The 25,923-nt window shown below is 37.6% G+C and overlaps 1 protein-coding gene across 2 annotated transcripts in view; it reads left to right on the top strand.

Moving 5' to 3' along the window:
- Positions 1–506: 506 nt before the first annotated feature.
- Positions 507–25,923, top strand: part of STK17B (serine/threonine kinase 17b) — a 37,894-nt gene continuing 12,477 nt past the window's right edge. Inside the window, exons 1-3 of one of the 2 annotated variants that reach the window (XM_023217955.1) lie at positions 507–798; positions 8,756–8,921; positions 15,591–15,803. In XM_023217955.1, coding sequence (XP_023073723.1) covers positions 8,800–8,921; positions 15,591–15,803 — 335 coding nt within the window. In that variant the 5' untranslated portion in view covers positions 507–798; positions 8,756–8,799. Of the gene's footprint in view, positions 799–8,750; positions 8,922–15,590; positions 15,804–25,923 lie in introns of both variants that reach the window. The other variant, XM_023217951.1, reaches the window with a different exon arrangement.

Raw genomic sequence — 25,923 nt, 5'->3', positions numbered from 1 at the left:
AATCCCCAACTGATGTTGACGCTCCGAGGACCCTCTGCCAAGTTGAAGAAAACTGGGTTCTCCACTTAGATAGTAGGTTCAGGTCCTAAGGAAGATTCCCAGGAAGAGTCAGAAAATAGGTCTTTGGTAGGCACTGAAGTTTGGTAACTAGTTGCAGGCAGCTGGGACGAATTTTCCGGCTTCCTTCTCCCGGGTCTCCGGATATTCACACCTCTCCACTGACCTCTCTGAAAATAGGAAGGAGTGCACCCAGCAGGAGCTCCAGCCCTGCGCGCCTCCTCTGCAGCACGGCCCCTCCGCCCCTCCCTCGCTGCAGCCCCGGTGCGCCCCACCTGCGCCGCCACGCCGCCGCGCCTCCCCGCCCCGCCTCTGGCCGGCCCGTAGCCGCACCCTCTCACCGCCGGGCCCCGCCCCGCACACGCGATCCCTGCTGGTCCCCCGCCCCTCCCGTCACGTGACAGACCCACCCTCCGCACGCGCTCCGATTGGTTCTCCCGACCTAGGGGGAGGGATCTGGCGAACGCCGATGCTCCAGACGCGGCTGCAGTTTTCAAACCTCAACTGCAAGCTTCGGTAGTCCACTCCGCTGCCGTCGCCGGGAGTCACTTCACGGAAAGCCAGGTCACAACCGTCGGCCCTTGTCTGGAAAAGTAAAAGTGGGTCCTGCCACTTTCGGAGCTCCCTGGCGCCTCGCCCGGCTGGAGCTAGAGAACTCGTCTTGTGGCGGCCCCCGGCGTGGGGCGGGACAGCGGCCCCCTCGTGGGGGCAGTCCCGGGAGAACCTGCAGCGGCCGGAGCGGTCAGTGTCCTGCGGGATTGACGGGTGGGCTCGGGGCTGCGACGGAACCAGCCCTCTCGGTGTAGAGACCTGGAACGTGAGGAAGGAGGACCCGAGGAGCGTTTAGGCGGTGCGGGGGGGTCCCTTCGGATCCCCGGCTTGGCTGAGAGGGGCTCAGACTCCGTCGCCCCTCAGGTGGCGAATTGCTGCTGGCGCCTCTCCGCTTTGCGGCTGGAGTCCCGGTTCCCTGTGGTTCGGCGCCGGGAGCTACCGGCGGTCCTCCCACCACCCTCCTCAGCCCGGGCGCGTGTCTGTGTCTGTGCGTGTCCATATGTCCCCGTGCGCCCTCCACCCGGCCGGCCCCGGCTCTCCCCGGGTCGCGCCAGGCAGAGCCGCCTTCGTGGCGGGCCCGCGCGGGTCCCTTCCACAGCACAGCCACGCGGTCACCCTTGCCTCTCTCGAGTCCCAGCTGCGGCGTGAGTACTGAGCGCGTTCCCATCGAACTAGTGGTCGCGTCCTGCTCCCAGCTGCCTTTAGTCTAGAGAAAGTTCGTGCTCGTCTTGTGGGACATTTTCAGTTACTGCTTGGGAACAGTGTTTTAAAACCAGCGAGAGAGCAAGACGGGCTACAGCTGTTTCCGTGATTTTTTCAGCGATCTGATTTTTACTTTGATGCCTTGTAACCCACTTAGTGTGCACGACTCATCCTCAAACTATACGACTACTGGATGCCAACGATTTTTGACATTTACCCAGGCTCTTTGTTTTATTGTAGGGAAAAGCGTTTCATTTGAATTCCCTCCGAGGGAGTAGAGACAAAGTTGAAAGAGGCTTTATAGCAGCTGGTAGCTGGCGTTAGTTTCTGTCTGGACTAGAGGCACTCTGACATCAATTTGGAAATTGGAGTTAAGAAACAAAATACGTTTTTAAAACCATAATACTGATCAGATTTCACTAATATTTAAACACATGAGGACTGTGTATCACATTCACCGATTGTTTTGTCGACGTAATGTTTACATCTGTGGTGCTAATGATAAGCTGAACCTTGCCAGGGACGTTTGACGTGTGTGACGTGTGGCCACTTTACGTTTTCAAGTCTATGAGAATGTCTGCGCGGAGACAGCGTAGCCCTGTAGAAATGAGTGGCAGCGTTTTTGAACCCAGCAGCACAATTTTATTAAAGGAAAATATAATAAACCTATTTTCTCATTGATAACACTATTTTTTAGTTTTATGGTGAACTGCTCAGAAGTAATTTTCAACAAGTGCTTATTTTATAAATATTAGACCATATACCGGTAGGATTGAGTATTTAAAAAAAGAAAAAAAACTGGTCCATAGAAGCAGTGCAAAAGTTTTACACTCATCTCCCTCGGATCCTCCTCCTCGGAGCAGATGCTCAATTAAATTTTTTCTAGTATCTTAATAATTGGAGGCATGAATAGATGTTTTATTTTTGAGATACATATTGTACAGTTTACATCACTTTTTTCTAAAGTAGGGATCCAAAATTGAGGTGAAATATATTTGCTTACCTGGCAAGACTTTTTAAAAGTAGAATTTCTGTAATTGGAGACCATCCTTTTTTGTGTGTGGATAGAATGGTTGCAGTTTATCTTGGGATCATTGATTAGTGAATTACAATTTGGTTAAGATAGAATCCGTTTTTAGGAAGTAGGAGGCTTGACTAATCGCTGTGTTAGCGTATGAGTAACAAATTTGAAGAAGATACAAGCATTTTTATGGCGGACGTTTCTAGTGAGATAATTTTATTTTTAAGCTTGCACTGTTTTACTGCTGTTAAGTGAACATTTTAACATGTTTTAAAGCTCTTTGATAATTATAAGGGAGAATTTCCTTATCAAAATATTTTTGTTTTAATTTTAGAGACACAAGAAATCAAGGAAATCAGTTAATGACACTTTCACTTAATCCTTAAATTGTCCTCAAATTGCATGCATAGTATATTGTAATTCACATTTTCTGTGTGTAAGATTGTAAGTTAAGAAGAGTATTCTGGCCGGGCGCAGTGGCTCATGCCTGTAATCCCAGCACTTTGGGAGGCCGAGGCGCGCGGATCATGAGGTCAGGAGTTCGAGACCAGCCTGACCAATATGGTGAAACCCCCGTCTCTACTAAAAATACAAAAATTAGCTGGGCATTGTGGCGCGTGCCTGTAGTCCCAGCTACTCAGGAGGCTGAGGCAGAAGAGTTGCTTGACCCGGGAAGCGGAGGTTGCAGTGAGTGGAGATGGCGCCACTGCACTCCAGCCTGGGCGACAGCGCGAGACTCTGTCTCAAAAAAAATAAAATAAAAAAGAATGGTATTCCTAGGCTTACTACTTTTCAAGGATACTGATTGATTCTTCTTTTTGTAAAGAAATATTTTGCACTGTATGGGTATTTGTTTTGTCAGAAACATTAGCAATCATTTATCTACTACCTTTCCACTTAGGAAAACTTCAAATGTCAGTTGCTTTAGTTTTTCATCATATTGATGACAAAATTCAGTGATTTTATGTTTAAGTACTGTAGTTTGTATTCTATGCTGGACTGTTATCAAAGGCTATTTCTTTGAATATTTCAATTAAGAAATGTTCTTACAAAGTTACAAACACTTATTTTTACTAACTATGTTGTAATGTTGCAATTTTCAAGGCATACTTAATTAAAAGTTTTTTATTATCCTTTTTCCAGAACATTTAACCTCAAACTTTAGTGCCATTTAAAAGATGTATATTAGTTTCTTTTAATATTTATATGCATTATATTTTGGTTCATCCCTGACCCTTTGCAATTACTCCAAAAGAGTGTGTAGTGATACTCTAAGCATTGAAAATTTTTAACAGTGAGATGGCAATTTCCTCTTTAATTCTTAAAGGATCAGATTCCATTTTGCATTGTGATAGTTACTGAATAAATAGTACTTCAGCGGTGCTCTTAAGTAAACAATATTTTACAACAGAAACCTAATTTTCCATCTTGTGAATGACAAGCACCATGCATTTGTTGCCCACCCCCGCATCCCCCACTCTGTTTCCGTTTTTCAACGTCTTGTCCTGGTTCACAATTACAGGGTTTAATTCTTTTTCTGGAGGTGGGAAGACACAGCATTAGGCCTTAGGGTCTTGGCACAGAATCAGGCCTAGGAGTCATTGCCTGACTCTTCAGCCCTTGGATGGTATATACTAGAATAGTTGGATTAGAGTTAGTTTAGCTGACTTCCTATTGTGATTTTTAGAGGATTAAATTTATGAATTATATTTTCTGTTCAAAATATTTTTAAAAACAAAACCTGTTAGCAGAATACATATAAGGCATCTCTTCCTTGAAATTGGAAATCATCATCATTTCCGTCTTGATACCAATGCTTCTAATCAGTGACTAATTAAAAACGAATACTTCTGCGGCACCAGGTGAAAGTTCTTCCTTTACTTTTGATGGACGCTAAATCTCTTTTTTGGTTTCCTAGGGAAAGCTTGCTAGCAGTAAATACCTGAAATGCCTATGTAGAAAGGAGTCGCTTCCCTTACAATCTTGGGGCTTGCTTTGCTTCCTGTTGCCTTTCCAATTTACTTCGTGAAGATCTAAACTTATCAGTGATAAATCTTGATAGGACACTTACCTGAATTTCCTGATTTTTGGTGGCTCTTAAAAGAGTGATGTTCTTAACTGCAGTAGGTATTTGTATTAATAGCTTGTATTAAAAACAAGTAGCCACCTTGTCTGGAAAGAGTGGAAAAAACAAAAGGTCTATTGGCATTACATTATAGTATATGACAAAATCATTTTATCTGTGTTTCCAGACTTTGTGGCTACCTGTTTAGAACTGACATTTTGTAAGTACAATTTAAAATACTTTATTTGTCCAAATACTGAATTAAGCAGAGACTAGCTGCATTCAGAGCTCCAGTACTGTAAATTCAAGATGGATCTCAAGTTCTCCTAACCCCTCAAAGACATGAGATGTACCTACAGTTTCTTTTTGCTCTATCTGATAATTCTGACAATTCAGTTTATCAAACATTTTTTAAATTCCTACCGGGTGGCAGATACCATGCTGGTGGCTTAGGCACAAAAGTAAAAGGATGCTGCCCTTTAAACACTAAACAGAACTGTAATCTAACATGTTACATTTTGAGGTAAGGAAGTATGCCAAGGGTCCTCTTATTTGAAGCATAAAGGAGAAACATTTAAGTCAACCTGTGGTTTTTAGGCAAAGCTTCCTGGGGGAGAGGCCATTCTGTGTTGAGTTATGAAGGATGTGTAAGAAGAGTTAGCCATTTAAGGAGAGTAGAAAGGCTTTTTCAGGCAAAGAAGTATAACAAAGATGTGGTGACAAAATATGAAATATGAGTGCCTCAGGAAATGTAGCTAGTGTATACTTGGCCTCAGAGGCCTTTATGTGTCATGCTGTAAGTACTTGAAAGCTGCTTCTACTGGGGAGCTAATGAAGGAATCAAAACAGACAATTTGATTTTCTAAATGTCTTTATTATTATATATTCTATTTTTTAAAAACTTATTTGATAATTTTGAAAATAAGTATCATGATAAATACTTTTTAAAATAGAGCTAGAGGTTTGTAGACATAGTCTTGCTTTTGTTCACATCACACTTGCTTTCTGCATTCAAGTAAGTGAAGGCCCAGGTCAAGCCTAACATTTCCTTCTTTTCCTTCCTTCACTGATCTACTTCTAAATTCTTGTGGCAATTATTATAATGAGAAATAATGAAAAAAAATCTTTAAAAATAAGTGAGATACCATTATTTTTAGTAGTGCTATGTGATTAAAAGCTTAATTGTGTCTTACCTTCTATTACACTTTTTATAGGATCTAATTGTGCCTATAAACGTGTATACACATGCATATAAATTTACTTACCAGATCCCTTAAGATTTTTTTTAACCGGTATAACCTGATAAAATGTTATGAAATGGATTTCAAATGGAGTGAGACGTATTGGTAATTTAGAATCGGTTATAGGTATATGAAGTGTAGTAGAATACAAGAAAAGGCCTGAGAATTGTTGGAGTTAAAGAGAATTTGGCGGGAAATTTAGGAAGATACAAGAAGGAGCGACAGAGAACTGACTGTACCTTATATGATAACCTGCATGTACCTTATATGAAGGGCAACCAGATGTTTGTGGAGGGCTTGGTGGACAAAGGTGACATTCATGCTCCACTATGTGCAAAATTGGCTAAAGGAGAAGAAATGGAAAAATATCTTGGCTCTGACAGTTGGTTCCAATGCAGTAAATAAAAGGAAAATGAATTTAAGAAATGCTTAATGGATGCCTAAAGCAGCTTGTGATGTAGGTATATTTCCAATAAATATATGAACTTATGAGGAAATTGGTACCCATATTGATCTTTCAGAACAATGAAAAAAAATCAGTGAAACTGAGCACTATCAGAACTAAGAAGATACACAAATAGTTAAAACAGAAAACAAAAATGCTTTTAAGAATTAAGTTTAGACTATGTTGGGGTGAGAATTTTGTACATGGAAATGGTACAGCTGTTCAACAATGGCAGGGAACTGCAAGGAGAGTATTTTTGGGTAGAATGTTAATTTTGTTTTGTGGAACAATAACGATATGCCCTGGTGACTTGCATTGTACCTGTGTCAGTGGACATGAGTTTTAAGTGGACAGCATATTTTAAGTTTTAATCCTTGCAGCACTGGAAGATCGATTCTTTTATCATCCATACTTTAGAGGCAGCACAGTTGAAGCTTTCTTCACTAATAAACAGGGAAATGCGAAGTAAATCGCAACAAAATTCCATTTCACCTTTATCACGCTAGAATAGCCAAAATTAAAAGTCTGAATTGGGCAAGTATTGTCAAAGTAGTGATAAACTGTCCCATCCAGTGCTAGTGGGAGTGTAAACTGGGGGTGGAAAGAAGGGGCTGTGTTTAATATGTTTTATTCTTAATTTAAATGAAATATGACCAAGTAATAAGATTGGAAAGTAAATGTTTGTATATGGTGTTCCTTGTCTTATATTTGAAATATTACATGTATTGTTTTCTTTTTAAATAACTGTGTTGCCACAGATCAGGTGACTTAACAGAAGTATATTTTCTCAACAATTCTGGAGGCTAGAAATCTGGGATCAGGGTGTGTGCGGGGTTGGTTTCTTCTGAGGCCTGCCCTCTTGTCTTGTAGATGGTGGTCTTCTCCTAGTGTGTTCACATAGTCTTTCCTCTGTGTGTGTCTGTGTCCTAACTGGCCCACTTTAATGACCTCATTTTAACTTAATCACCTTTTTAAAGGCCCCATCTCCAAAGATAGTAACATTATGAGATACAGGGGTTAGGGTTTTTCAACTTAGGAATTTGGGGGAGGACACAATTCAGCCCATAACAATAGCAAAGTTAAATAATTTAATTAAGGTCTCATAGATGGTATGATGGATGAATGGAATTCAGACCCAGGTGTCTTTCAGTCTAAAGGTTATTCTCAGAATGCTACACTATGACCCTCCTAGAGATGTACCCCAAAACTGGTTAGAGCTTTGTTTCCCCAAAGACTAAGAGATGTAGAGACAACAATTTTACTATCTAGTTGTGTGAAAGCTATAATTTTAATTGAATTTAATTTAATTTTTTGAGACAAGGTCTCCATCTGTCACCCAGGCTGAACTGCAGTGACGCATTCATAATTTGAGAATAACACCAAAAAGAGAAAATGTAGAAACTGAAAACACTGAACTCTAATGACACTGCGTTTTGGCTAAGTAGAATATAGTTGGTATTTGAATTTAGGAAGATAAAGAACAGTACCTGTAAGTAGAAAATAGGAAAAAAAGGTGGCAGAGAAGGCACAAATGCTTAGCAGGAGGGTGCTAAAAGAATAATACTTGATATTTTATTAAGTAGGCATAGCAGTAAGTCATAAGTGCCTTGAAATATAGTATCTGTTATTGTTTTATGAATGCAATTAACATAATAGTTTTGATAACACTGAATGCATGTAAACATCAAAAATTTCCAGATATATATATGAGCTTCAGATACAGAACTTCAGAATAAAGCTTTATGTATAGATTAGTCACTCCTCCAACAAAATTATTGAGCACTTCATACATATCAGGCTCTGTGCTAGGTGCTGTCAAAGGAGGGACTCGTAAGACCTTTGAGAGTTTCTGAGTTTAGTACTGAAACGTAGCCAATCCATGGAAAAAGTTCTATTTCTTGTAGTCCTTCATATCAGTAATATAACTCACAGTATGTGCATTTACCACCAAATTTCTTTAGCCATGTGAAAATAAGTTTAAAATGAATAATTATTACCTTGTTGTATTAAATTACCTATTATGTGAAGCCTATAACTTTATTTATTTATTTATTTATTTATTTATTTATTGAGATAAGGTCTCGCTCTGTTGCCCAAACTGAACTGCAGTAGCACATTCATAGCTCACTGCAGCCTCAAACTTCTGGGCTCAAGTGATGCTTCTGCCTCAGCCTCCCAAGCAGCTGGGACTACAGGTGTGAGCCACTACACCCAGTTAATGTTTAAATATTTTCATAGAGATGGGGTCTCGCTGTGTTGCCAGGACTGGTCTTGAACTTCTGGCCTCAAGTGATCCTCCTGCCTCAGCCTCCCAAAGTGCTGGGATTACAGGCGTGCACCACCGTGTCCAGCTGAAACCTCTATAACTTTAAAGAATGGAGTTTTATGATGAAACTAAGTGATTGTTTGTGTTATAATTTTATCATAACTATTTTTTTGAGAGAACTTTCACAGTAGTTTTATTCTGAAATGAAGTCAGTAACTTCGTTGAAGTGCCACAGTGTTACTGGTTTATGTGTGTGCTTTTGGTTTTTTCCTCCTGGGTAGAATGTGCTCTTTAAATCTTTTTTTTTTTTTTAGTTGTATTTTATAGCTATATTTGGAGCTGTGTAATGTAATGCACATCCTGCCTGAGATAACATCTTTTCTCTGTCTTCTCTTTTTTAGTGTAGGTAAAAATAAGTGACTAAAGAAGCAGACCTAGGAATCACCTAACATGTCGAGGAGGAGATTTGATTGCCGAAGTATTTCAGGCCTGCTGACTACAACTCCTCAAACTCCAATGAAAATGGAAAACTTTAATAATTTCTATATGCTTACATCTAAAGAGCTAGGGAGGTAAGAAAACCATATGATGTGTATGCCACCTAAATTCAAATTTTGGATTTGTGTTTTTAACTTCTATAAAACTCACTCTGGGATCGTTATTAGGAAGGAAAGCTGTCATCTCTGTTGCTATTACCTAGGGTCTAGTCTTAACTGACTTGAAAACCAAATCTGTGGAGGGTTTAGTGAACTTACATCATACAACCTACCTAGCCTCAGAGCCTCTGATAGGAGGTCTCTGTCCTTATGTGAGGCTGTGCATGGGAAGATGCAGCTCAACATAGTGGACTGCTGAGTTCAAGTCTGGACTCCACCATTTACTAGGTGTGTGACTTCAACTAAATAACTGTACCTCTTTTTTTAATTTTTATTTGTGGTGGGATCTCACTCTGTTGCTCAAGCTGGGGTGCAGTGACATGTTCTTGGCTCACTGCAACCTCCTGTCTCCTGGGCTCAGGGGATCTCCCACCTCAGCCTCCTAAGTAGCTGGGACTACAGGCACACACCACCACACTGGGTTGGTTTTTTTGTAGAGACAGGGTTCCACCATGTTGCCCAGACTGGGCTCCAGCTCCTGGGTTCAAGCAATCCTCTGGCCGTGGCCTCCCGAAGTGCTGAGATAACAGGTGTGAGCCCCTGCGCCCTGCCTACTGTACCTCTTAGTGCTGTTGTTTCCTCATCTGAAAAGTAGGGGTGAAGATAATTGTGTCTATCTTATATGGTTGTTATGAGAATTAAGTTAGTTAATATTTGTAAAGTGCCTAGTACAATGCTCTGTAAGTTTTTGTTAAATGAAATATTTTTTTAAATTCCTAGGATATTGTGTTTGGCTTTAAAAAAGAAAAAAAAAAGAATGGGGAAATTCTCCCCCATCTCGTAAGTTGAACAGAAAGAATGAATTCACATTTCGTAGTCTGATTCTATGTCACAACAAATGAGTGTTTTATAAGTAAAAGCCTTTACAAATTATTTTCCCTTAACCAGTGTATAAACTCTGTATGGCCAAGAGTGACATGATATTATGAAACCATTATGTACTACCATTTTAATATATGTAAAGTTATAAAAGATATACCAAGTTATTTAAGTTATACATTCAGCATCTTTTGAGCTTTAAATTAAAGGTGCTTCATGAAGGGTTGGAAGATGGTGATCATTATGTATCTTCAGTTTGATTTTAGTTCTGGAGGTAAATGTTTTGTCGTATGTTAAATGGTTTACTAAGTCCATGTTTGTGTTGATAAATGTGCAGCAAAACAGTGTGATTGATTTTTATCTTTGAAAATCTCAATGTGAAAAGAAAAGTTGACTGAATCATGAAAAGTAATTTCATTCTTGGTGGCCTTTTACCTTAAGGGCAGAGGCAAGTCCTGGCTTTTTCACGTTGCAGATGTTGGATGCAGCCTTTCTTTTGCAAAATAAGAATTATAATATCAGGCCAGGCGTGGTGACTCACGCCTGTAATCCCAGCACTTTGGAAGGCTGAGGCAGGTGGATCATGAGGTCAGGAGTTCGAGACCAGCCTGGCCAACATAGTGAAACCCTATCTCTATTAAAAATACAAAATTAGCCAGGCATGGTTGTTTGTGCTTGTAGTCCCAGCTACTTGGGAGGCTGAGGCAGGAGAATCACTTGGACCCAGCAGGTGAAGGTTGCAGTGAGCCAGTATCATGCTACTGCACTACAGCTTGGGCAACGCTGTAAGACTTTGTCTCAAAAAAAAAAAAAAAAAAAAGAATTATAATATCTAACTCATTGACCAAGAATTAAATATAAAAGCACGTGTCATAATACCTGGCATACTAATTTAATGTGCAAAATATTTGGGTGTTTTAATGGTGTATTACAAGATATAGTTTTTAGAACCTTTTAAAATGTTTTTAAGAAATTGTTCTAAATCTTAATTACTTCACTTTGCATTATAATAGGAAGAAGAAAGGGTTTTTTTTTTTTTTCTTTTTTTTTCTTTTTTTTAAGTTTCCTGTATCTTGCATAGAACCATAGAATCTCTGCATTGGAAAGACTTCAGTGGTCCGTGGTCTTACTAATACAATGTTTGTATGCAGTGCAGCAATCTTTCCTATAATTGCCCCAGCACACTGTTATCCAGCCTCAGTTTGAATGCTTCAGCGACAGGGAAGTGAATATTATGCAAGGTCTTGAACAGTACACACAACAAAAGGCAATTTCTTTTCTATTTTTCTGAGTTACTATTTGATGAGTAAATTTACTTACATTTTTTAAATTAACTTTTCAAAATTGAGGATATTATAGGAGCTAAAAAGTCTATAAAGTATTTTTGCTTTGAGGGCTTTGGACAATTTAAACTGTGAGGACAATACTAATAATTCTAAATGCTTTATAAATGAAGTGCCATCATAAATAAAGTTGAATTAGGCATAGTTTTTAGAATTTTAGATCAAAAACTCATGATAGAATTTGATTAAAACAAATTTAGATTGATTGCTAAATTCCCATTTTAAAATATCTTTATGAAAGAGACCAAGTAACATCTTTCTTTTGAATTGATATGGGCTAATGAGTCATATGGTAAATATTGATATGTTTAATTATTAGATCTTGATAAATTAGAAATCATGACTTTTCATCTGCCAAGAATGTACTGAAAGTTCTTTCAATATTGTTACCAATTTTAATATCCTATATTTTTGTGAAATGGAAATTAGAATCATAATCATTTCTTCTGAGGTTTGCACATTTTGAAAGTTACCTTTCTAAATCAACTTTTTTATTTCAGAGTGTTAGTGTTTAATAATTCATTTTCCTTTAGCAAACTAAAGGAAATTATGTAAAAGTTAACAGTTCATTTTTTACTATTCTCAAAAAACTTGCATTGTTCCTGTTTTTTAACATGTTGGGTAAGTTTTTTCTACCCCTCCCCCAACTGAGGCAAAGGTTTCATAGGACTTCTTGTGGTTAGAAGGGTGAGGCAGATTCAGAAATAAACGTCAGCTTCCTTTGTGGCTTACCCTCCCGCCTCCTTTCACATTTTATTGTGTATTCTAGAATGCAGAAGGGGAATGCAGAAGGGTAACTACTAGACCTTTTCACTGCTGGGAAATCTAGTTAGCCTTGCCTTTTTAGGGTATGACTTAAGGATTATTTTTAAATGCTTTAACTTTTCTTAAATGTTTCAATTACATTTGGTATAGGAATATATTTTAAAGATCATTTTTTATACTTTTAAACTATAATTAGCATTTTAGAACAGAAAACAAATATTTGGTTTTTTTTCCTAAGTCATCTGATAATTATGGTAAAAATATCTACCTTCATAGTATATAAATGAATATATTTACACACACACACATATATATATATATAATTTTATTGGAATCTCAAACTTTTAAGAAATAAAAACACTTTAAGTACAGGATACAGAATAGCACAGTATATGGTATTATAGTGGATACATATTTCTGGCATTCATTCAACAGATATTTCACTTCCTATTATATGTTAATTAACTGTAGATTTTATAATTACTGTAATAATTAGGACAGACATGGTCCCTGCCCTCATGGAGCTTTTACTTAGTGGTGAACATTGACAAATAAATAAATCATTATCCCACATCATGTGGTCACCTTTGCCCTGGATTAATGAGTGCTGTACTTGTTTAAGAAAGCCTCTTGGGCCGGGTGCAGTGGCGCATGCCTGTAAAATTTCAACACTTTGGGAGGCTGAGGCAGGAGAATCGCTTGAGCCCAGGAGTTTGAAACCAGCCTGGGCAACCTAGGGAGAGATACTGTCTGTACAAATTATGTAAAAAATTAGCCAGGAGTGGTGGTGCGTGCGTGTGGTCCCAGCTACACAGGAGGATGAAGTAAGAGGATCTTCTGAGCCTGGGAGGTTGAGGCTGCAGTGAGCTGAGATCCTAACACTGCACTCCAGCCTGGGTGATAGAGTTGAGACCCCATCTCAAAAACAAACAAACAAACAAACAAACAAAAACCCTCTTGGTAATACCTGGAACAATTAGATAAGAAGTGTTATTTAATTTTGTTCTTTGTTTCTGGGAGAATTCTGGCTTGTAGATATAATAAATAATAAAATTATTGCAGAACTGAATTGTCACAAGCGCTACTATAAACTGTTTTTTCAGATGCCCAGTTTTCTTGGCTAACTGGTTTCTGTTTCCTAAATTTTACAAGTGAATTTTTTTATAAAACCCAAAATTTCCTTCCTGTTTTAGACAAGTTTTTGCTTCGAAATCTAAGTAAGAATTGATAGAAGCAAGTGAGTTACACTTCTGTAACAATTTTTTTTTTTTTTTTTTTTGGAGACAGAGCCTTGCTCTGTCCCCCAGGCTGGAGTGCAGTGATGTGATCTCAGCTCACTGCAACCTCCATCTCCCGGATTCAAGCGATTCTCCTGCCTCAGGTTCCTGAGTAGCTGGCATTACAGGCACATGCTACCAGGCCTGGCTAATTTTTTGTATTTTTAGTAGAGATGGGGTTTCACCGTGTTAGTCAGGATGGTCTTGATCTGCTGACCTCGGAATCTGCCCGCCTCAGCCTCCCACAATGCTGGGATTACAGGCGTGAGCCACCGTGCCCGGCCCAACAAAATTATTTTAAAAGGAAGGAATTGTTTTATAGTGATTAGAACAGAAAATTAGGAATTCACATTTCACAGTTTATTCTTGGGGCTCCGATTCCATTTATGACCTTTCATGAGGTGTTTAATCTTATTCTGACTGAGTTTATCCAGGATAAAATGTATGAAACACCAATGGATTGAATATAAAGTGAAGGGACTAATTTTTGTATGTGTGTGCTCATTGAAACCCATCAATTTGTATTCCTTCTGCATACCATGAGAAAATATTTTATAGTTAAACATTCTCAAATCTTAAAACTGCTTTCAAAGAATCAGGTTTTTATATGCAGATTTATTTAGTTGATATATTAATATATTTTGATAAATATAGAAGAGTGAAATTATAGTTTGATTTCCAGTACTTTTCATTAGCACCAATTTTGAGGAAATTTGGGTAATAAAAAGTAGGAATCTTTGTTATCTTGACCTTTGCAAATAGCTAGTAAAATACAGTCAAGCAATTTAGTCCCACAGTTTCCACCCAGTACCCCCTAAACACCAAGTTTTGTTTTCTATGCTAAGAGTCAGATAGACTGTGTTAGAAATATATTGAAGGGAATTGGGGCAAGAGGAGTTCTGGAGCAAACATTACTTCCTGAAGATCTTTTATTTATACCTGATTTGTTAGTATCAGAAACCAGAGAGTAATTCAAAATTTAAGGTAGAGGTTCTTAATTTCAGATCCCCTATACTCAGCCTTACAAGGTTTATGGATGGGCTTTAGGATCTGAAAACCCTCTGGAATTATATGTAAAACTTCCTATTTAAGGGCTTGTGTACATTTTTCGGGGTAGGCAGTCAATAGAATAGCTTTTATTAGTTTCCCTTGACTCAGAATAGCTTTAGGCCTTTGGAAAATAAATTTTGGGCAACTGTAGACTTACAGTACACACATATGCCAATAGAAATGAATTTTCAGTGTCTTTAAATTTTGGCAGAGGTTACTAAGCACTGCCATTGGAGAGAGCTAAAAGCATACTTCCTTCTAAAATGATAAACACGACCTTAATGGGTGTGTTTGCACTAGCTGTTGATAACCATTATTTTCTTAGTTTATCATTGAAGTATCTTTGAATATTTTCTGAGGGACACATATACCTTAGTTATCTGTTACAGGCTTCAAAGACTACTGAGCATTACTAAGATATATTTCTAAAACAATTGACAATTGTGATAGAAAGTTTCGAAGGTGGTAAAAATTGATTGTGTTAAAAGGAAAAATTACTAATAAAGTTAAATAAGTCAAATATCCATTTTTTGCATTCACTTTAATTTCTTATAATTGAAGGTAAGCTATTCTAATTACAGAGTTAATGTGATACCCTATGAAGGGTACAGTTTTTGGAAATAGACCTGAGTTTAAATCTTTACCTTGACTAAATTACATATCTTCTCTGAGGTGTGAAGAACAGGAGAGCATTTATTATATAGGATTGTTGTGATACTTAAACACAATGATTTATACCAAGAGCAGAGCATGGCATTGAGTTGGTATGCAAATGAGATTATTTGCCTGCAATGATAATGTATCTTTTTTTTTTTTTTTTGAGACAGTCTCACTCTGTCACCCAGGCTAGAGTACAGTGGCGTGATCTTGGCTCACTGCAACTTCTGCCTCCCGGGTTCAATAGATTCTCCTGCCTCAACCTCCTGCATAGCTGGGATTACAGGCATGTGCCACAACAGCTGGCTAATTTTTGTATTTTTAGTAGAGACAGGGTTTTGCCATGTTGGCCAAGCTGGTCTTGAACTCCTGACCTCAAGTGATCTGCCTGCCTCGGCCTCCCAAGATAATGTGTCATTTTAATAGTGAAGAATAAATATAGTTCTGTCTTATCCTGTTGTTATAGTTTGCCATTTACCTTTGTAAATGATAGCACTATACATTTTATAAAAGTACATACGATACTTGATTCAATTTAGAGAACAAAGATAAGTTCCTGATTGCACAGATATTTCAAAGAATTGACTTTAAGTTGGAGGTATAACAGAATCTGTAATATATTAACTTTGTTCTCTGCAGAAAAATTAAAATTGATTATTCTCATCTTCCCCCAGAGGAAAATTTGCTGTGGTTAGACAATGTATATCAAAATCTACTGGCCAAGAATATGCTGCAAAATTTCTTAAAAAGAGAAGAAGAGGACAGGATTGTCGAGCAGAGATTTTACACGAGATTGCTGTGCTTGAATTGGCAAAGTCTTGTCCCCGAGTTATTAATCTTCATGAGGTCTATGAAAATACAAGTGATATCATTTTGATATTGGAATAGTAAGTATATACTAAATGGTACCTAGTTTAATTGGTATGATAAGATGATTAAAATATCAAGAATAGGAATGATCAAAGTGTGACAAGAACTTGTAAAGATTCCTGTTAATAAAATGAAAAAGGGACCTAATTTATATTCAGATATTTTCATAAGACTAAATGTACAGCCTCAGGCACATACACAAAAACTAACAGCACAGAATAAACAAATGACAAACACAACATTTGAGGACTGTGGAGAAGGGAATATACATTATTTTGTTAATGGCTGATTGATTGAATTTTTCTGAACACAATCTGATGGGCAGATAGAATTGAAGTAATTTGTATATTTTCTTCATCTATTTGAAAAATAGCTTCAAGAAGATAAGGAGAATGGAAAGTTAAACGGCATAAAACTATGCTTAGTACATTGTTTGTTAAAGAAGTACATTTAGTATGTGTAATGTGTAAAGCACTATGTTACTTGTAGCAATAAGAAATAAATGTATCTCTTGCCACAAGTCTGTGAAAAAGTGAGAACACCCCAGTATTCTACGGTTCACCAGGTGATAGGGGTAGAGGATTGTTAAGGTAACTGGTTTGTTACCGAGTATATTGACACTTGACTCTTACAGAGTGCCTTTGCTGCATGGTTGTCTGACACGTTTATTCTGAGTATGTAAAATGTGTTTGAACATCTGCGACAATTGGAAGAGATCAGCTAGATTTATGTTTAGTATGCCTTAGGTGCCAATAGTTTTTAATAAGGTAAATCTATTTTATGGTAAACTACGAAGAGGTAAGTGTTTATTTTAGTAAAAAATCGTATTGCTAACTATAGTAATTCTTTTTAGTAACTAACTTGCATCATTGCCTTTTTAAATTTAAAGGTATATTAACCTTATTTTTGTATTTAGTTATTTTAAAATTAATGTTTTTGTTCCACAGAATAGATTGGCTGGAATCAACTTGTGAATGCAAATGAAGATTTTGCAAAATGTTCAACTGACAAGTAGTTCATTTAAGAATGAATACTGTGTACATTTTCCAGAACCATATTAAGGCGTGTTATATAGCACTTTCAAAATAAATTAGAATTACAGAAAAGGCCAAGATACTAGCAATATGATTTCATTTTTCATACATTTTATAATTATTTTTGTCAAAGATTCTTCAGCTGACCTTTGAAAAGTTACCTACTTGCATAACATCTGCATGTTTGAAGTGTGTCAAAAGTAGCTAACATTTGTCAAAAACAGTAGTAGAATACTAGGTCTAGAGGATGAATAGGATGAATATACATAAGAACATTGATTACTTTCATAAAATCCTCTTTTGGGGGTTCATCCAAACAGCAGCGACAAAATACATCGGAAAGATTTGAGACATTTTATGGATGGACCTTGTTCATACTCCGGAAAATTGACTCAGGTACCTTACCCAGTAAACAGGCAGAACTTTCTGATCTCGATACTTCTGGCTGAAATGTAGCAAGCACTCAGAAAATGTTTAAGTAGATTAATATATTAAATTTCTTACCAGAGTGACTAAGACCCACTAAAATTTATTGCTAGGACTTCGGCTTAATTACTATGCCTTCTGCTTTTGGGGTGACATTGTCACATTTAGTAGTCTCAGTTGAAGGTAAACATTTAATCAGCTTTCGTTGTTTTAGTAGTGTGGAGTAATTTTTATATGGTGAAAATAAAATGGTGGAATCTTTTTTTTGTTTTTTTGTTTTTTTTGTTTTTTTTTTTGAGACAGAGTCTTGCTCTGTCACCCAGGCTGGAGTGCAGTGGCGCGATCTCGGCTCACTACAAGCTCTGCCTCCAGGGTTCACGCCATTCTCCTGCCTCAGCCTCCCGAGTAGCTGAGACTACAGGCACCTGCCACCATGCCCGGCTAATTTTTTTTGTATTTTTAGTAGAGACAGAGTTTCATCCATGGTCTCAATCTCCTGACCTAGTGATCTGCCCACCTTGGCCTCCCAAAGTCCTGGGATTACAGGCATGAGCCACTGCGCCTGGCCTGAATCTTTAATAACTATCACCCAGTCAATTCTGTCCTCAAATCATCCTACACACTTTTTCTTCCCCAACTCTTATTTTACAAAATTTCAAATATATAGAAAAGTTGAAAAAATAGTACAATTAACAATTATCCTTATAATCTTCACTTTTATTCACCAGTTGTTGGCATTTTGTCACATTTACTGAACCATTTGAAAGTTGTAGGTATTATAATATTCCTTTTTATGCTGAAGTATTTGGTGTGGGTGATGATGTGTGTTGTATCACATCAGGTGGCAATAAAGTCAGGTTGTTTTATTACTGATTTTGCTAATTTTGAACATGCTTAAGATGTAGCCTTCTAGCTCTCCTTATTGTAAAGGAACATTTCCCCCTTTTAATTAATCTGTGTTGTGATATTTACAGACCATGTGAATATTATCTTTTTTTTTTTCTTTTTTTTCTGATGGAGTCTTGCTCTGTCGCCAGGCTGGAGTGCAGTGGCGCAATCTCAGCTCACTGCAACCTTTGCCTCCCGAATTCAAGCAATTTCCCTGCCTCGGCCTCCCAAGTAGCTGGGATTAAAGGCATGCATCACCACGCCCAGCTAATTTTTTGTATGTTAGTAGAGACAGGGTTTCACCATGTTGACCAATACGGTCCCCATCTCCTGACCTCGTGATCTGCCCACCTGGGCCTCCCAAAGTGCTGTGATTACAGGCATGAGCCACCACACCTGGCCAATATTATCTTCTTTAACATCTAGTGATTTCCCTTTCCCACTTTTTAATATTTCAATGGATTTCATGTTTTTTAAAAATTAATCTAACACATGACGTTAATGGAAAATAACCCATTATGTTTTAATTAATGAGTTCTAATCAGTTTCTGCCACTGTCTTTTTTTCATGCTCAAATTGTCCCAAGCTTATCAGTGGTTCCCTTTCAAGCTACTTCCTATGTCCTTTTGATATAATCTCATTAGTGTTTGAGGACTCCCTTGCTTTATGCACACCAAGATTTCCAGGGTCATCTTGTTATCTTCCCTGCCCCAGACCTGTAATCAGCCATCTCTCTGAGAGAAGTTCTGGTTCTTTTAAGCAGAGAATAGCATTTAGAAACCAAATATGGGTGTTGGACATGCTCACTTTTAACGGAGTATCATAATTTTTAGGCCTTTTCTAAGGATAGTGTTAGGAAGTCATATTTTTTCAAAATCGTGAATTTAGTCTCATAGCTCCAATTCAAGTCCACCAGTTGTACTAAGTAGTTTGCTCTTGGTAGTAGTATAAGTATTGTTATGCTGAAACTATTTTGTACGTATTGTTGGATAAAGTGAATGAGCAAGTATTGCTGAGAACCTGGGTTTTCACTGTGAGAGACGGGAGATGCAATATAGAATGTGAGAAGTGATGAAGAACCTTCTGCTCTCTTCCAACTGAACCTTTATAGGTAACCTTTATAGGTAACCACATTTATTCATTCTGGCTCATCCTTTATGTGTTTCTTCTTGCAAATATAAGCAAACTTGTATATATTTACTATTCTTACAGAAAAGGTAGTATATTAGATATACTCCTTTGCACCTTGTATTTTTGTTTACTTAAGAATATATTCCAGAAATCATTCTACATTAGTTCATAGGCATCTTTTTAACTATTATTATGGCTGATTTCTTTTCTTTCTTTTTTTTTTTTTTTTTGAGACGGAGTCTCTCTCTGGCACCCAGGCTGGAGTGCAGTGGCCGGATCTCAGCTCACTGCAAGCTCCGCCTCCCGGCTTCACGCCATTCTCCTGCCTCAGCCTCCCGAGTAGCTGGGACTACAGGCGCCTGCCACCTAGCCTCGCCCGGCTAGTTTTTTGTATTTTTTAGTAGAGACGGGGTTTCACCGTGTTAGCCAGGATGGTCTCGATCTCCTGACCTTGTGATCCGCCCGTCTGGGCCTCCCAAAGTGCTGGGATTACAGGCTTGAGCCACCGCACCCGGCCGGCTGATTTCTTAAATGGCTGCATAGTACTCTGTTGTATGGTTGGATCTTGCTTTAGTCAGTTGACCTTCTGTGAATGGGAATTATTATGGAGATGTAGCTTTAGAGTAAATTCCTAGAAGAATGATTGCTGGTCAAAGAGTTAATGCATATGTAGTTGTATTAGATGTTGTCAAATTTCCTTCCATATGAGCAGCACACAGTCACTTTTAAAAGGCACATTTTTGGCCGGGCGCGGTGGCTCACGCCTGTAATCCCAGCACTTTGGGAGGCGGAGGCAGGGGGATCACAAGGTCAGCAGATCCAGACCATTCTGGCTAACATGGTGAAACCCCATCTCTACTAAAAACTACAAAAAATTAGCCGGGCATGTTGGCGCACGCCTGTAGTCCCAGCTACTTGGGAAGCTGAGGCAGGAGAATTGCTTGAACCTGGGAGGCAGAGGTTGCAGTGAGCCGAGATTGCACCACTGCACTCCAGCCTGCGCAACAGAGCGAGACTTTGCTCAAAAAAAAAAAACAAAAAAAACCGCTTTTTTGATTTGTTACATTTGCTAATTATATGAATCAATCTAGAACTTTCTTTTGGAACAACTATAGCCTCTTTTTGCTTTTGTGTTTTGTTTTGCATCTGCCTAACCTATTTTTTAAATCAGTTTACTTTTGTGAATTAATCTCAAATTCTTGCAACCTGCTTGTCACTTTTAATGATTATTAAAATCTTTCATTTTTTATTTTAATACATAGTTCATAGGAAAGTATTTCATTGCCAGTTATGAAGTCTACATGATTGTTTTAGCCTTTCATTTTTTCAGAAAGTAATATAAATCTTACTTTTCTGGAAGGTAGTATTAGATTTATTTATACATATGGAGAAAAATCTGAGGATAATTGAGTCATTCTATCACCACCATCCGTGAGACAAAGACTTTACCATACCGAGTGTCTTTAAAGCATATTTGTAGAATTAAATAAAATATAGCTATACATTTTAAAAAGCTTTTTAAAAAGCTTCTGGAAGGAAGGTATTATCTAATTGGACATATTACGTTTTTAATGCTGCATTTTGAGCAAATTAAAGTTGGTCATAAAAAATACTTAACTTTAGTCGGGCACAGTGGCTCACACCTGTAATTCCAGCACTTTGGGAGGCCGAGGTGCACGGATCTCGAGCTCAGGAGATCGAGTCCATCCTGGCTATAACACGGTGAAACCCCATCTCTACTAAAAATACAAAAAATTAGCCAGGCATGGTGGTGGGTGCCTGTAGTCCCAGCTCCTCTGGAGGCTGAGGCAGGAGAATGGTGTGAACCTGGGAGGCGGAGACTGCAGTGAGCTGAGATTGCACCATTGCACCCCAGCTTGGGCAACAGAGCGAAACACGTCTCAAAAAAAAAAAAAAAAGTACTTACCTTTTGGAGATCACAGAACAAAAACTTTGTCCTAGAAATAGGGAAGATCAAAAGGGGAACTTACAGTTATCAGAGACAACTCTGAGATTATGTGAGAATGCTATTTTCTTTTTGTCAAGAAATTTTGTCTACTAAACATCTCTAAGTAAATACTAAATACCCAACAGAAAAGGATGGAGACTATAACAAAACATGCAAAACAGAAAGCCTTACCTTCTGGAATGATCTCAATCACCAGAGAAATAACATTTTAATATGATCTTAACAATTTTACCCATAACATATGTTGAACATTTACACTCTGGCAGGCACTGTGATAGGCACATTATCTGTATTCCCATTTGATTTTTAAAACAATCCTCCCAAAAGGGAGATTGGTATTCACATCATATGTCTAGTTAATACTCTAATGTCTTTCCACTCTAAAATCCCGTGGACTGTATTTCTTCCATTAGCATAGGAATAGAATTTTAAAGAGACTCTTAATATTCAAATTTGAAAGCAAGTTCATTTTGATCACTAGAAATAAATGCTTATTTTAAAAATCTTTACCATGGTTTTTCAAAGCTATATGACTCGATTTGCCTTTTATGGATAATTGAGTTATTACTTTGTTTTACTGAAATTCTTGGCTCTCTGTAACTCACAGAAATCTATCATTTTTGATAGGAAAATATTCTGATTTTAATCTTTCATATATTTATGTTATAGGAATATTTCTAAAAGATTTTCTCTACTTGCTGTTCCCTATAAAAAACAGATGTAGATCTAGATAATATATAGCACATAGATTCTCCTGACTGTGTAACCTGTGCTAGAGTACTGTTGTCACATATTCTTACACATAACACATGTATACATGCACTAGCAAGTGAACACAGATGCTGAATTTCTAAATTTTTTTGTTGATATCCCTGCAAGGGGCAAACTCTCGTTAGAGAGAAAGAGTAGAAGTCACCTGATTGTAGCTCCCAGGTCAATGATAATGATATAGGTAGCTTTTCTGACTGTAGATATTTTTTCTTTTTCTTTTTCTTTTTCTTAACAAAAGTCTTGTTTGCTACTCACTGCTTCTGTTTCTTTTTCCAATTTCTGCTAACTTCTGCAATTTGCTTCTTGTGGTATCTGTTCTTTCCCTCCTCTTAACTCTTTCTAATTTTCCTATTTTCTGTAGCTCCACCTATGTTCCTCTGTTGTGTGAGAAATGGCAGTCCTACGAAAGACACTGGTCAGCTTATCAAACTAAAAGGAACAGTGTGATTGGCTGACGATCATAGTATTTTATTTGATCTTATTATTGAAACAAACAAGCAAAAAACTCTGAGGATACTTTCCCTGATTATAAAAGTAATACCTATTCATTGTGTTAAATTTAGGAGATACAGAAAAGAGAAATCACATGTAAATGATCGTTACTTTATGGTATGTTCCTGTATTTAAAAATTATTCTCATTTTTTGGTCTGTTCATATGTACTTTTAGAGACAAAAGTTTGATCTACTGGACATATTCTATTGTAACCCTCTTTTTTCACGTAAGAGTGTAGTGTGTACATCTTTATATGTACCGTATAGTGTTTCTAAAAATAGATTTTCATTTAGCAAAGACTTTAAAAATTTCCTTCAAAATCAGGAGTTCAACAAAAAGCCCCAAATTTTGGAAAGGCGAGACATTGGCTAGATTTGCAATTAGTGTTTGTTGGTTCATTGTAATAATAGCTGTTATTGGCTGGGCGTGGTGGCTCACGCCTGTAATCCCAGCACTTTGGGAGGCCGAGGCAGGCGGATCATGAGGTCAGTAGATCGAGACCATCCTGGCTAACCACGGTGAAACCCCGTCTCTACTAAAAATACAAAAAATTAGCCAGGTGTGGTGCCACGCGCCTGGAGTCCTAGCCACTTGGGAGGCTGAGGCAGGAGAATCTCTTTAACCCAGGAGGTGGAGGTTGTGGTGAGTCAAGATTGTACTACTGCACTCAGCCTGGGCAACAGAGTGAGACTCAGTCTAAAAAAAAAAAGAAAAGAAAAAAAACTGCTGTCTATTGAATATTTACCATGTGTCAGACACTGTGATAAGTATTTATTGAAATGATGTACTTTGATTCTTCTAGGATCTTTTGTGCTCAATACTTTATGTTGATTATCCAATTTAATTCTTAGACCACGAAGTAGGAGCTATTATATTATTCACATTACAGTAGAAGAAACAGAGGCACATTTTGTCCCAGTTCATCTAGCCTGGTTAGTGACAGAGCTGGAATGAAACCCAGGCAGTCTTGATTTCAGTAGGCACTCCTGTATGCTCCGTACTATCCTGTCTATTCCTAGGCACTGGGAATCGCTTTCCTCACTTTCACTTTACTTTCTTGTATTTTTGTTTTTAAGTTTAGAATTGGAGGAATGTTCTGGTTATTGAAGTAACTTTAGCGAATTTGTAATATAAAAGGTTGGTAAATAATCATAAAGTATTCAAGATTAAATTTCTTACCTAAACAATTTATGTTGCTGTACATATGAAGAATACACATCTATTTTTTATATATTTAGGGGGTGTAGATATGTAAATTCGTATTTTATACTGTTTCCTAATCATTTCAAGTTATTTGGTCTGATTTTTATAAGATAGGACTAGATTATTAGTGTTTATATCTTATAAAGTACATAACAAAAAGTATATTCTAAGAGAATCTAAAGGGTTCTTTCTTCATTTTCTTGTTTGCTTATGATTGCATTAGTACTATTACCTAATATAATATTATTCGTAATATTATTTTGAGTGTCCTTGCAGGAATGTATTTAGACCACTTTCTATTTTGAGAGGATTTGTATCATTGAAACTAAACAATATAACTGGAAAGGGAAGGAGTGATGATGTCACTGCCAGTCTGTGCCTGGGTTCCCACTCTGACATGCAGACCAAGGGTCTCTAGGCAGTCTGTATATTAATTATTCTCGAAGATTATTTCTTTTTTTAGATTAAAAAAATGTAAATTCCCAAAATTGTCTTTCTATACCTTATTTTGGAGTTCACTACTATAAATTTAACAGCAAACTACACTTTTCATTACTCAGATTATCTTTATCATGTTATGTTGAGGCAGATATTAAAATTAATGTCTTGGCCAGGCACGATGGCTCACTCCTGTAATCCCAACATTTTGGGAGGCCAAGATGGGCAGATCATGAGGTCAAGAGATCGAGACCATCCTGGCCAACATGGTGAAACCCCCCTCTACTAAAAATACAAAAATTAGCTGGGCATGGTGGCATGTGCCTGTAGTCCCAGCTACTCGGGAGGCTGAGGCAGGAGAATCTCCTGAACCCAGGAGGCGGAGGTTGCAGTGAGCCGAGATGGCGCCACTGTGCTCCAGCCTGGCAACAGAGTGAGACTCTGTCTCAAAAAAAAAAAAAAAAAAAAAAAAACTATCTATCTATCTATCTATCTATCTATCTATCTATCTATCTGTCTATCTATCTCATGAATTTACAGCGAGTTTCAGTGGGTGTAATGGGGTTAAAGTGACATATATGTGATTGGAGCTTTCATGTGTATTCCCTATAAGCTGTTCTACAGTTTTTTTTCTGCAAAGTCAGAAAGTGTAAAGCAGCAAATCTTTGTGGCTTCTAACTGGCTTACTGTGTTTAGGTTGCTCAATTGCAAATTATATCTGCAGTGTGAATGTCAGTCCTTGTGACTTTCAACTTGGGACTCAAATTTGAGCCCACCATTATTTTTTCTTCTTATGGTTCCCAACACTTATGACATATTTCTTCCCCTTGGCAGTCACCGAGACTTCTGAATCCTCAGTTTCAACCCCTCTAAAGAATCACCACCCATTCCATCATTCATTCGTTCAACAAACATTACTGACCACCTACTGCAGTGCATGCTAGATACTGTTCTTGATGTGGTTGTAGCAGTGAGCCAAAGAAATAAAAATATAGTAATAGTATTTTCTAGAGTGAGTTCCTATTTTTCAAATAGAATATACGTGCGTATTCCCAAATATACCTTACAAATTTGATGAATAACTGTATGAATGTTTTTGCATGATCTGACTGACCAATTTTATTTAGATTTAATCCCCCCCCCCAAAAAAAAATCTGTTGATTTTACTGATATTTCTGCTGTATGGATGACCATAAGTAACTGACCCTAAGTTATATGGCAGGTAAATAGAAGAGTTAGGATTTATGTTTCAATAATTCATTCCAAACCTAGGAATTTTTTACTGTGCCTTTTTCAGTATTCTTTAAATTGCAATTCTTTAGAATTTATTTATTTATTTATTTGCATTCTGGCCCCAAGTATTCTGCATGAAGCTACAGTACAGGATGGTATTGGCTAAGAATGAAGATTCTTACTCATATTCAAGTTTGTTAACTTAATTGTACTTGTTTCTAATGTAAAATGGGTGTAATAGCCATGTACCTCACATGTTTGTCATGAGGCTCAAAATAGATGATATGTATCTAAGAATTCATGTATATGAAAACATATATATGTATGAATACATATAGATGTATATATATGAGAACAGCACAAAGAGCTACTTTTTTTTTTATCTTTATTGCGGTGAAGGCAGGCTGCAACATTATTGGATCATAAAGCAATTCAGTTTTATTTATTAATATTCAATTATTAGTACCCAGAATTTGAAGAAGAAGTCTCATCACTTCTTTTCCTTTCTTTTCTTTTCTTTTCTTTTCTTTTCTTTTCTTTTCTTTTCTTT

This window comes from Piliocolobus tephrosceles, chromosome 11 (assembly GCF_002776525.5).
Source record: "Piliocolobus tephrosceles isolate RC106 chromosome 11, ASM277652v3, whole genome shotgun sequence".
Lineage (NCBI taxonomy): Eukaryota > Metazoa > Chordata > Mammalia > Primates > Cercopithecidae > Piliocolobus > Piliocolobus tephrosceles.
The sequence above is the reverse complement of the archived record's forward strand: the minus strand, read 5'-3'. Positions and strand labels throughout refer to the sequence as shown.